Source organism: Helianthus annuus, chromosome 7 (assembly GCF_002127325.2).
Source record: "Helianthus annuus cultivar XRQ/B chromosome 7, HanXRQr2.0-SUNRISE, whole genome shotgun sequence".
NCBI classification, from domain to species: Eukaryota; Viridiplantae; Streptophyta; class Magnoliopsida; order Asterales; family Asteraceae; genus Helianthus; species Helianthus annuus.
Window position 1 is genome coordinate 121,526,944 of NC_035439.2, and position 14,127 is coordinate 121,541,070.

Genomic DNA, 14,127 nt, shown 5'->3' on the forward strand with positions numbered 1-14,127 from the left:
ATGCTACCCTCAGCCATATTGGTCTGAGTTAGAAGAGATACAGTCCCACAAAGCCAGAATATTGAAAGATAATTAAGTAAGATATTAATGCAAAATGTGGCATGTCCCTATTTTGGAGGCAACGCTACCCTCGGCCATATTGGTCTGAGTCAGCAGAGATACAGTCTCACAAGGCCGGTTTACAGTTTTAATAGTAATTTATTTATAAGGGATTCAAGCCGTTCTTACTTCCCTCAATTTGATGCTATCTGCCTTAAAGGAAGTCATAATAAGCTTGAATCATGTCCTTGCAGGATCTACACACTGAATGAGGCAAAAGCATTACCCAACGACCCTTCTAACACCCTTCGAGGCAGTTAACATGCTTTATATAGACCGTAAAGACACGAATGAGTGAATCAACAAAACAAAAAGAGATGATATAATAAAGTTCACTTTCAATATATAAAACTAGTTATTAAAGTCATTAATACATACCCAATTATAAAGTTAACCAAAGCTTGGAAATAATAAGTAAGTCATAAATGACTTGTCTTCACCAAGTGATGTAAGAGATTAGCCAAGCATGGCCTTTGTTTGACAAAAACTCTTACGATCATTCTTGGACCCCGAGACTACTACACACTCTAAAGATGGATGATGGATGAAAGTGGTGGATGATGGTGGTATTGTGGTGGCATGTGTGAGAGAAGTGGTTTGCCAAGGGATGGTTTTCAATTGAACCAAGCACTCCTATTTATAGCTGGAAACAGAAGCTTTACGCGGCTCCATGCCCGGTGGGCACGACCCCGTGCCACTCCTTCTTCTCTGTCCTCATTTAATGAGCTTGTCAATCTGGATGCTCACATGGCCCCGTGTGTCAACGACATGACCCGTGGCCATTGTACTTGCTGTACTATCAAAGATTTCCAAATCTGGGAGTTGACCATCGCTTGTGTCCATGGGACACGACCCCGTGTCTCTCTTCTGTTTCTGTTTGACTTTTTCTTCCTGGAATCTTAAGTGGGGCATGACCCCATGCCTTGGTGGCACGACCTCATGCTTTTCTTCTGATCTGTTGTTTTTGGTCTTGGGTGAAGCTCGGAGGGTTGGTATGATGTATCAACTTCCCCTTCTTTTGTACTTATGTTGGTTTTGGCCGTTAATTTGTTCCTTTTATACATTTAAACTCTTTTAATCCTGAAAATCAAAAGTATACAAAGAAACACACTTTTTCCAACATTAGTACTAAAATGGGTTGATTTTATACCTTATTTGATATAATTTATATGTTGCATTTGGTGCATATCAGTTCCTCATTCAACCTCACACATACACATACACACACACACACACACACTATATATATATATATATATATATATATATATATATATATATAGGGATGTTGGCCTCTAATAATCCCTACTAGATGTCATTGGACATTGGCAGTACCACCTTTTTTATTTCCCCTGCCAGTCCCACCTTTCAACTTTTTTTCCTCTACCGGTCCTTAGTTAAAAAAAATTAACGGAGTTCAGTTTTTTTCCAAATTATAAACTGACTTTTTGGGGCTTTTGATCAGAACAAGGATACGAGTCTATTGATGTAAAACTTACCTTGAAATAGTGCTCCAAACGACTTGATCTTGTTAATTGGAAGTTTAAACACCCGAATTGAAGCACCATTTTCGTCGTTTGGGGCACAATTTCTAGGTAAGTTTTACATCATTTGACTCGTATCCATGTTTTGATCAAAAGCCCTAAAAAGCCAGTTTGTAATTCGAAAAAAAAACTTAAGTCCGTTACATTTTTCTAACTGATTACCGGTGGAGGAAAAATAGTTAAAAAGTGGGACTGTTAGGGGAAATAAAAAAAGGTGGCACTAACAAGGACCAATGACGTCTAGTAGGGATTATTATAGGCCAATATCCCATATATATATATAGGGGAGTGTTCATTTAAGAAGAAAATTTAATTGAGAAGAAAAAGAACAAAGGGTAATTTTGTAAAACATTAAATAATTTCTTTCACTTATCTTATTTATTATCATTTTTGGCTAATTAATTAGTCATAAAGAATATTATTATCCACACTAAAGTTTTTTGCCCACACACATCATAAGTTATCCTACATATTTCGAAATTCATCCTACACGTTGAAATTTATCCTACACAACTCGCAATTTATCTACACAACTCGTAATTTATCCTACACTTTAATTTTATTTTTTTTGAAAAAATATATATTTAGAAGATAAGTTACAAAATTTAATGTAGTTAGCTATTAAAGAGGAAGACAACAAATTAATGACCTATATAGATTTACCAATGTACCCTTATAGTAACATTAAATACTTATATTAAATGAAGTAAAATAAAACATTCTTATTGGTTGAAATTTCTTCTTTTTTCTTCTTAAAAAAATTTCTTCTCATTTGAACTCTCCACTATATATATATAGAGGAGGAGTTGGGTAGAAAGTGGATTTTTTCTAGAAAGTCTAGGAAGCAATTAGAAAGCGACACGTGGCATTGAAGAATTTTATCTAGAAGGACAATTATGTACTTTCACAGTCTATTTTTATTTTAGGAAATTATCTTCAATAACTAACTATCCATGTACACGAATGAAACCGATTTCCTCCATAATTTTCGGAATTTTTTGTTTTCGAATTCTAATCTCACGTAAATATCAATCATTCCTTCGTTTTCTTGCTCACAAGATTCATCGCTGATCATATTTTTATACAGAGAGAAAAATCGTGGCATCTGGAATCTATCAGCATGTTCTTGGTACTGTGTTTTAACAGTTAGAGGGTTAAAGTCAATGTTTTTATAGATCCCATAATATGAATGATGTTTGGTAACGCTGGATGATTTCTTGACATTGTGTTTAACAGCAAGCAGATTAATACCGTTGTGTTTTAGCATTCATGCTCGTAATGTGGATGATTTCTTGACGATGTGTTTTACCATTCATGCTAGTAATGCTAGAGGATTTCTTGACATTGTGTTTTAACAGCAAGCAGATTAATACAGTTGTGTTTTAGCATTCATGTTGGTAATGCTGTAGGATTTCTTGACGCTGTGTTTTACCATCCATGCTGGTAATGCTGGAGGATTTCTTGACATTGTGTTTTAACAGCAAGCAGAATAATACAGTTGTGTTTTAGCATTCATGTTGGTAATGCTGGAGGATTTCTTGACGCCGTGTTTTACCATCCTTACTAGTAATGCTGGAGGATTTCTTGACATTGTGTTTTAACAGCAAGCATATTAATACCGTTGTGTTTTAGCATTCATGCTGGTAATGCTAGAGGATTTCTTGACGCCGTGTTTTACCATCCATGCTGGTAATGCTGGAGGATTTCTTGACATTGTGTTTTAACAGCAAGCAGCTTAATACCGTTGGGTTTTAGCATTCATGCTGGTAATGCTGGAGGATTTCTTGGCGCTGTGTTTTACCATTCATGCTGTTACGATGTGTGACATTTGTCACGATGTGTTTTCTTGATTTTGTGTTTCTTCATGAAGGATAGAAGGAAGAGAGAGAGACGAGAGAAAGGGAGAGAGAGGGAGAGAGAGAGAGAGAGAGAGATAGAAAATCGCAAGAAATGTGGGATGGTTGATGGAATGACAGTTATTTCCATATTTAAAACAAGCTAAATGACATATCTACCCCTGATTAATTAAAGAATCCTATTTTTAAGAAACGCATATTACCAAAATGCCACCAAGATGATCTCAACCATTAAACACACCCATTGGATGGCCCAGATCGCTTCCTAGACTTTCTAGGAAAAACACACTTTTCGCAAGATCCCCACTATATATATATATATGGTAGAGAAGGATCCGTTAGGAACTACCCTTTATTGCGAGAACCGCAATAACCAATGTGAACACAACCAAAAATACCTAAAAATAGTTTAAAAAACACACAATTTTTTTAGTATTTTTTATAAAAAAAATCGCTACTTTTAGTAGCAAAAAAAAATTTTTCAAAAAGTTTTTTTTTTTTTTTGCTACTAAAAGTAGCGATTTTATTGTAAAAAATATTAACAAAAATATTTTTTTGTGTGTTTTTTTTATTTTTTTAGTTTTTTTTTTTAAGGTTTTTTGGGGGTTTAGTTTTTAGCATTTTAGCTTGGGGGGGGGGGGGTGGGGAGGGGGTTTAGTTTTTTTTTTTTTTTTTTTTTTGGGGGGGGGGAGGTGTTAGATTTTTTGCAGGGGGGTGGGGGTTAGGTTTTGTTTAGGTTTTTTTAGCTATTTTAGGTTGTGTTCACATTGGTTCTCGCGGTTCTCGCAATAAAGGTGGTTCTCGCATGAACCTTACCCTATATATATATATATAGGTAAAGTGTAGAATACAAATCCCCTAATCCTACATTACATACGCGACAGTCGTAGCCGTACACGTGTCCTGATTCGTTTTTCTTTGATAAGGTTAAATCAGACAATGAATTCAATCATCTAAGGGCAAATTCGTCTCTTCATTCAATCAGCAAGAAGTTCGTTACACTAATATCTCGGTAATTATCATTCGAATCAGTTTCAAATTTTTCATAATTCTCAATCGCAGTTTTCGTTCTTCGGCTTTAGGGTTTCATTCAATGGATCCACAGAGCAGCACTGGACGAACAGATGTTGATTTTGAAGAAATTCGACCGATCGGTGATCATGCTCAATTATCTGCGTATCAGAGAGTTTCGATTGAGGATGTTTTAAATCCGCAACCTGCAAATCCAAATCCAAATCCTAATGCAAGTACAAGTGTTGTAAACGAAGAGACAAATGGTAATTATGTTAATGCTGATCTTTAAATTGTTCGTATACTTGTTTTTGTTTAATCGTAGCAATGATTTTGCATTGTTGTAGCTGTTTTTGAAGTTTGATTGTTGAGTATATTTTGATTTAAAAGCAACATGTATAAGTTCGCATGTTTTTTATATAATAAATCGCATGTGTAAAACATATTCATCAGAATCATGATTTCGCATGTTATGGCTCATACAATTCGCACGTGTTGTTTGTCGTACGATGAAATTATGTATTTATTAATGTATCGCATGTAAGGAGTATGATAATTCGCATGTATTTTTTTTATTTGATTTATGTAGATGAAAGGATCTACACTCCGGAGGTTGAAGCATCAGCTACACCAGTAGTTGGAATGCAATTTACCTCTATTGAACAAGCATATGCATTTTACAAATCATATGCTAAGTTAGGTGGTTTTTCTACACGGAAGGGTGGTGAAGTACACAGTGGTGGTATAACCAAAACTAAGTATTTTGTTTGTTCTAAAGAGGGTCATAAGGCAGTGTGTGTTGAAGATCGTTATTCGAAGTCAAAAAAGCCATACAAATCAAGGAGCAGGGGGACCATTAGAACTGGATGCAAAGTTCATCTTATGATTTGCACGGTGGATGGTAGATTATATACAGTAAAGAGATTTGTTGATGGCCATAATCATAAGTTTGTATGTCCGCATGATATTCATATGCTGCCAGCTTACAGACAATTGTCAGATGTCCAGGAGGAGATGGTATGGGAACTAGGCACTTTAAACCTTGGTCATGTCAAAGCTTTCCATATAATGAGGAAACGGTATGGTGGTTTCGAGAACATTGGTGCCACGGTTGATGATTGCAAAAATTTTAGGAATCGAATTAACATCTATATAGGAGAATATGACGCTGACATGGTGATTAATAGGATGACCGATAAAAAACAGTATTTAGCTGATTATTTGTTTGAATATTCTGTTGATGATGACAAACGGTTAACTGGTTTGTTTTGGGCTGATGGGTTATGCAAGCTGAACTTTATGGAGTTTGGGGATGTGATATCGTTCGATGCAACTTTCAAGACAAACAGGTAAGTGTTTCAAAACAAACATGTTTTTTATTTATTTTCGCATGTTATATGATTTCCTAAACTTGCAATATCGCATGTGTAGACATTGAAGAGTTCGTTATGAATATATCGCATGTTATACTGTATATTTTCGCATGTGATATCTGTCCATTTCGCATGTTTCAATGTGTATTTCGCATGTGTTTGTTCAGGTACAAGATGGTGTTTGTTCCGTTCACTGGCATTGACAACCACTGTCGAAATGTAACCCTTGGAGCTGGGTTGTTGTCATCGGAGAGCATTGAATCCTATAAATGGCTTTTGAATTCATTCGTAAAGTCATTTGGTCTGCAGCCAAAGGTTGTAGTGACGGACCAAGACCCTGCTATGAAACAGGCTATTGAGGAGGTTTTTTCTACTAGCAGACACCGATTGTGCATGTGGCACATAATGAAAAAAGTGGCAGATAAGGTATAGCATGCTATATTGTCTTTTGTTAGCGTCTTTTTTTATAATATAGATTTTGTTATAGGCTGACATAAAAAGCATTTATCGGTATAGGTTGGACACTAGTTGTGCAGTAACGATGAGTTTAAAAGGAGGATGTGCGACATTGTATGGACTGATTCCATTGAGCCTGAAGAGTTCGAGAGACAGTGGAAGTTGGTGATGATTGAGTTCGGTCTCACTGAAAACAAATGGATTGATGAGATGTTTTCAATGAGAAACATGTGGATTCCGGCTTTTTACCGGCATGAGCCCATGTCTGGTCTCATGCGAACAACTTCGAGATCAGAGAGTGAGAATCATTTTTTTTTGCCAGGTGTCAAATTCACAACTCACTCTTGTAGAGTTTATGAATCATTTTGACGGTGCAATGGATGTCCAAAGGTTCAATCATAGAAAGAATGATCATATTTCAAGATATACTCAGCCTGCTGATTGGAGCGAAACTACTTTAGAAAAAGATGCTGCTAAGATCTACACCAGGTTTATATTCTTTGATCACCAAATAGAGATTCATGGAAAAATTTCCGAATGTCTGCCGATGCACACCAAAATCGAGGGTCCACATATTAAGATATTGTTGAAAGACTTTAAAGCCCATGGAGATGGTTTATTAGAGGTATTATAGCATACATAGTTCAAACATGCGATTTTGAAAACCTATATTCGAATTTACATTTCGGAACATGATTTTGCAATATGCGATTTTGATGTACGTATGCGATTTTAAATTTATACAATTAAATGAATTTTAGACATGCGAAATTATTAATTTACACATGCGATTTTAGTTTTTAATATATATTTTTTCTTTTGATTTTCTTAGGTGTGGTTCAAGAATCTTGAAAATGATGTAACTGCACAGTGTAGCTATATACGTTTTGAGCAGTATGGGCTGCTTTGTAAACACATCTATTTTCTTTTCAAGATGTTTGGTGTTAAAGAAATACCAAACAAATACGTTATGAAGAGATGGACAAAGGATGTGGTGCCGAATGAATTAAATGTGAAGTACAATTTAAGGGTGGGTGACAAGGATGTGCAACACAAGGCTAAACGGATTGCTCGTGAAATCATCCACACAGGAGAGTATTTGGTTAGCAATTTGATTTCCGACCTTGATCAACTTGTTTTAGTGAGGGATCAAATGATGCAGCTTAAAGAGAGAGTTGATCAGAGTCGTATAACCAAGCAACTTGATCCAAAGTTTGACCGATTTTCCAAGTTGATTGGTTATCAACAACCAGTAACTAATGCTCCTCCTACTGTCCGTGTGCCGGCTGTTATAAGAAACAAAGGTCGTGGCTCACATAAAAGGATTAAATCCAAGAAGGAACAAATGATCAGCCGCAAAGGAAAAAGGTCAAGTACATGTAGTGTATGCAATGAAAAAGGTCATGATATTCGGACTTGCGAGATACTGAAAGGCAAAAAACAAGGCAAACAACAAAAGAAGAAGATGAAGGGCGTCCTGATTGAAATAGATCCCAGAGACAAAGACAACGAAGACGAAGACGATGAAGAGGAAGATGAGTTTGAAGATTACAGTAGTGATGATGGCACTGAAGAAGAAGATCAGTGGGAGGAGGTTTTAGAAGATGATGAGGAAGATTAATTTTTTTTAAATGTAAATGCGATTTTATACGAAACACATGCGATTTTATATTAATCTGTTTATTTCATTTTTTCATGGGATTTTAGTATATACGCAAGCGATTTTATATGCATCAGTTTATAATTAGTCTTACATGCAATTTCACTTTTAGTACATGCGATTTTGAGTTATCTTGTTTTTTTTTTTTGTGACAAAGATGTCTAAACCATTCATGCGATTTTATATTATAATCAAGCATAAGATGTGTTCAAAACATGTACCGAAAATATAAAATAGTTGTTATTGTCTAACACAGCTACAACCATAAAACGACTAAACAGAAATTTAGTTACTTGAAGCAAAGATTTTATCACATTCAGCAGAGCTGAACTCCATCTTCTCCTTCACAGTGTTTAGAGCATCTTTCAGGAAAGAGAAGGCTAAGTCATCAGCTCGAGATTGCTCCTTTATGTGATTCAAAGCTGCGTCTCTGAAGCTTGATGGTGGTTCTTCAAGTAGTTTCTCCCACATCTCTTGATTTTTCTTGATTTCTTCAAGAATTTTCCCCTGCACATCAAGAATCAAATGAGAAGAGGTGACATCGGTGCTTATTTCTGTCAACGTGCGAGTTGACAATAGCTCTTTTATTGAAATGTTTTTTATTTTTTCTGAATCTTCAGATGCCATTTTTATGGGTGTGTTGTGTGTGTTTTTGTGTTCTATGTCTTAATATGGAAGGTAGTTACTTGGGTATTTTATATTAAAATAGTAAATTTATTATGTAGGTAGGGTGGTAGGTTCAGTAGTATTTATTGTAAAATTGATCATTACATGTCAAATTACAGTCACATCAGTAATAAATTAAGTTTTTTTATATAAATTAGTTAATTTTTATTTATTTTAGTTATTAATTTGTAATTTTTTTTTTTTGCATTTTTTAGGACAAAGTAATTTGAAAGTATTAGCAGCATTTTATTCAAATTCGCATTTGATTCGAAAACGAATTCGCAAACTTTAAAAAATCTCAAAGATAATTAACTTTTTTTAAATCGCATGTGTAAAAGCATGAATTCGCAAACTATAAGAAATTTCAAAGATTATTAACTTTTTTTATGAAATCGCTTGTGTAAAATCATGAATTCGCACATCATAAGACATCTTAAACATATTACCCTTTTTTGTAATCGCATGTAATGTTACATGATTTCGCAGACTTTACAACAAACACAACCTTTCTTTTTGTCTGAAATGTTTTTCGCACGTTTGATATGTATTTCGCATTTTTTATTTGATTTTCATCCTGCATCATCTTCTTCGATAGATGGTCTATCGATTTGTTTCATTTCTAAACTTCCAAATTCAGCAGAAGTTCAATTCGCAGAAGGAGTTGGTGAATAAGAATCGATCGATTTTTTATTACTTGTTGGATTTTCGAATACGATTTTGAACAAGAATCTTACTGTATGATTTTGAGGTTTTGTTTGCTGATAACCAGGGGTTTTTGATTTCGTAATGGACGATTTTAACCTTGGCGGTTTCATATATATTTTTTAATTTGATTAATTTAATAGTTAAGCACGGGGTTTAATTGGGATGATCTGACAGTTGTGGTTATAGCGTACGTAATGTACGATTAGGCATATTGTATGATAACCAGCCTCTGTATATATATATATATATATATTTATAGCGGAAGTTTAAAATGAAAACCACTAGTTATTGCGAAAATTCGAAACTAATTAAAAAAGCCAAAAAAAACATACCAATTTTTTTTGCATACCAATTTTCGTAATTTTTTATATATAAAAAATTTCAAAAAAATAGCGATTTTTTTTTTGGGAAAACTCGAAAACTAATTAAAAAAGCCAAAAAAAACATACCAATGTGTATGTGTACTACACATGTGTATTATTACACATGTGCACTACAAATTTTTTTTTTTTTTGAAAAATTTTTTATATATAAAATAGCGATTTTTAATAAAAAAATTGTAAAAAAAAAATTTGGTGTGTTTTTTAGGCTTTTTTTAATTAGTTTTCGAGTTTTCACAATAAAAGTGGTTTTCATTTGAACCTTCCCTTATATATATATATATATAATTGTAAAAAGTTATAAAACACTATAATGTCGACCATAAGTATACCAAAAAGCCACAAATAACATAATAAAGATTACAAAAAACACCATCTACTTGGGTTTTGTTTTGTGTTTTGGATTATAAGCCTTTGATTATCCGATGACTGACATTATGTGTTTTATTTTAATTATAATGTTGTGTTTTATATTTATAATTCTACCATGGAGTGTTTGGAGCTTTTCATGGACTGCTATGGTTTGAATATAGTGTTTTAGTAATCATTACTTTGTTATTTGTAAGGTTTGGGTGTGTTTTACGGCTTAAATTATGGTTTTTATGACTTTGACACCTTTTAGGAGATTTAGATTTTGTACCCGAACCCCACCCATTATATAGGCTAGAATTTTATCTCCTCAGTTTTTTCATACATGATGTTTTTATAACTTTGTATACTTTTTAGAAGATTTAGATTTTATAGCTGAACCCCACTCATTATATAATTTTATCTCCTCATATCATACATGATTAAACAATGGATACATGACTATGATCAAAAGGGTGCTGGAAGACGAATTTATAAAGGGAAATTTATAAGGACGTAAGTTGCTTTATTTTATTAAAAACTTGTTTTCTTATTTTTTTTAGATAAAAGATTAAATACAAATACTCTTATCATACAAAACGTACGAATAGGATGAAAAGGTAAAAACACACGTTGACATTTTCGTAATTATTACTCGTAGAGTAATTATCAAAATTATCCTACAAATAATCTTGTATGGTAATTTTGTAAAATGTTCTTGTATAGTAATTTTTTAAATGTTCTTGCAAGGTAATTTTGATATTTGTAGGGTAATTTTGTAAAATGTTCTTGTAGGGTAATTTTAATCTTGTAGAGTATCATAATTACTCTACAAATGATCTTGTATGGTAATTTTGATCTTGTAAGATAATTTTGATCTTGTAGGGTAATTTTGTAGAGTATCATAATTACTCTACAAGTGTATCAAAATTACTCTGCAAGTTTCAAAAATACGCTACAAGAACATTTTATAATATTATTCTACAAGATCAAAATTACCCTACAAGAACATTTTACCAAATTACCCTACAAGATCAAAATTACCCTACAAGATCATTCGTAGAGCAATTTTGATAATTACGAAAATGTCACCGCGTTTTTCTTTTTTTTTGCTTTTTTATGTCTTTCGTACGTTATTTTGTATGATAAGGTTGTTTGTACGTGAACTTAACTCATTTTTTTAACATGACAACTACAAAACAATGCTTAAAACGTGTAGTTTTCAAGAAATATTACAAAATATTTTTTGATAAGGATGTAGGATCTTTTAACGTGACAACCACAAAACAATGCTTAAAACGGGTAGTTTTCAAGAAATATTACAAAATATGTTTTAATAAGGATGTAGGATCTTTTAACATGACAACCACAAAACAATTGCTTAAAACGTGTAGTTTTCAAGAAATATTACATAATATGTTTTAATAAGGATGTAGGATCTAAAACGTATATACTCAAAAGCAAATGAGATGGTAACCAATTACCAACACAATCTTGAAAATTATTCTGTACAAATCACTTACTTAAATAATAATATATGGCTCAATCACCAAATCATTCATGTGTAAATAATAATAATAATAATAAGGGGTCCCATACATGAAAGGAACGGATATATAGATATGAATAGAAAGAAGTGGCCTCCCATGCATCCTACAATGGGAAAAAATTGTCTATATCACAATCCCAATAAGAGTAAGACTAGCAGAATGATAGAGAAATTTGAGTTTTATGCTGCATGAAATTTGATTAAAAATTTATATCTAAAACTTAGTGATGCATGAATTTTGATTAAAAATTTATATTTATAACTTAGTGATATATGATGAAGTGGGTGAATAATCAAAATGTTCATCATGCACCTGTACAGCTCACGTTATGATACTAATAATTTAGATGTGGCTCAGACGGATTAATGAACAAAGAACACATTATTACAATTAACTTGTTACTTTTTTTATTATTTTAAACGTAATTTTCACATATAAATACGAATTTTAACTCCAATCATTTTTATACAAACTATGTTTAAAGAAGTACGATACGTTGCGGCGAATTTTTTTTGTTATTTAGTTTGTGTTTACATGTGTTTTGAAATTACTATGAGCGTGTTACGAATGGAACTGCTGCCAATAATAAAAAGAAAATGTAGAAAAAAAGACTAAAAGATAAACAAAAGAAAATCAACCAAAAAAGTTGTATGGTAACGATGTTGTTCGTATGAAACCCGTTGTCAGAGATGAGCAAATTGTTCTGGGTACCGGTACCAAATTTGCCGAACCGAAAAATCTTAAGTACCAATTCGGTACCGACTTTTGGCGTTCCTGGTACCAGTTCACTACCGTTTTTTACCTTCATATACCGGTACCGTAACCGGTATTTTCGGTATCAGTACCGATTCTATATCGGTTGACACCGAGTTCATCCCTACCCCTAAAACTAAAAAAAGAAAAAACTAAAAGTTGAAGAAAATCAACAAAAAAAAGTTGTACCATACCGTTGTTCGTAGGGTAACCGTGATCGGGATGAGCAAATTGTACCGGGTAGCAGCACTGAATTTCCCGAACCAAAAGATTTCCAATATCAATTCGGCACCAACTTTTGGCGTTTTCTGTATTAGTGCCGGATTTTACCTTTATGTACTGATACCGAACAGAACCGTCCCGGTATTTTCGATATCAGTACTGGTTTGATACCGATTGACACCAAGCTTATCCCAACCCCTGATATTAAAAAAATATTAAAGTTTAAAAGTAAAGAAAATAACTATTATTTTAATATTAAAATAATAAAACTATTAAAAAAACTATATATTATTATAATATTAAAATCACTATTCATTTCAATTCGTTTATTAATATATAGTTCTGGGTACCGGTACCAAATTTACCAAACCGAAAGATCTTAAGTACCAATTCGGTACCGACTTTTGGCGTTCCTGGTACCGGTTCACTATCGTTTTTTACCTTCATATACCGGTACCGTAACCAGTATTTTAGGTATCAGTACCGATTCTGTATCGGTTGGCACCGAGCTCATCCCTACCCCTAAAAGTAAAAAAAAGAAAAAATTAAAACTTGAAGAAAATCAACAAAAAAAGTTGTACGATACCGTTGTTCGTACGGTAACCATGATCAGGGATGAGCAAATGGTACCGGGTAGCAGCACTGAATTTCCCGAACCAAAAGATTTCCAATATCAATTTGGCACCAACTTTTGGCGTTTTCAGTATTAGTGCCGAATTTTACCTTCATGTACTGATACCGAACAGGACCGTCCTGGTATTTTCGATACCAGTACTAGTTCGATACTGGTTGACATCAACCTTATCCCAACCCCTGATATTAAAAAAAGAATTAAATTTTAAAAGTAAAGAAAATAACTATTATTATAATATTAAAATAATAAAAGTATTAAAAAACTATATATTAGTATAATATTAAAATCAGTATTTATTTCAATTCGTTTAGTAATATATAGTAATATCACATTACTTTACACTTATAGGCTTTTAACTCGCTTTACACTTATAAGAATTTTAACTTGCATCACTTTTTCATAAATATTAGATTAGTTTACACTTGCAAGGATTTTATATGTGTTATACTTTGCCCTTACAATTAACTAATGGGTTTTTTACCAAAGTAGGTTACTTTTATGAAAGATACATTTAGGGCTCAAAACTTTTTTTCGGGCCTAAATAAACGTTGTAGTTAAAGCCTTTTCTATTTAAATGTTCGAGGTTGATAAGACAAAAGGTTTAGTAGTGGACTCAATAGATTCTATATTATTTATATAATAACTATATAAAGCAAATGTGATGGACATGAATGTAATTTTACATAACATACCACTTTCAAAGCAACATGTACAAATAAACACAAGACATTTGAAAAGGATATAATAGTAAATAATATTGATTTTTAAGACACTAGAGGGAGAAAATGGTAAATTTATCGTGCCTCTCCTTTATACTGTGAAATTCAATTCCATCTTTACCCCTTTTTGCTATGAAAAGCCAAGCGACGT

General features: G+C 33.1%; 1 protein-coding gene across 1 annotated transcript; it reads left to right on the top strand.

Moving 5' to 3' along the window:
• Positions 1-5,683: 5,683 nt before the first annotated feature.
• Positions 5,684-8,895, top strand: LOC118480251 (protein FAR-RED ELONGATED HYPOCOTYL 3-like). The gene is made up of 6 exons (XM_035975003.1): positions 5,684-5,859; positions 6,051-6,309; positions 6,412-6,607; positions 6,690-6,964; positions 7,274-7,441; positions 8,881-8,895. The coding sequence occupies exons 1-6, from the start codon at positions 5,684-5,686 to the stop codon at positions 8,893-8,895; spliced, it is 1,089 nt and encodes a 362-aa protein (XP_035830896.1).
• Positions 8,896-14,127: the final 5,232 nt, after the last annotated feature.

Coding starts and splice junctions, on each gene's coding strand:
- LOC118480251 (XM_035975003.1), top strand. CDS start 5,684: ATGGTGATTAATAGGATGACCGATAAAAAACAGTATTTAGCTGATTAT. Junction 6,608..6,689: donor CCGGCATGAGCCCATGTCTG/GTCTCATGCGAA, acceptor TCACTCTTGTAG/AGTTTATGAATCATTTTGAC. Junction 6,965..7,273: donor ATGGAGATGGTTTATTAGAG/GTATTATAGCAT, acceptor TTTCTTTTCAAG/ATGTTTGGTGTTAAAGAAAT.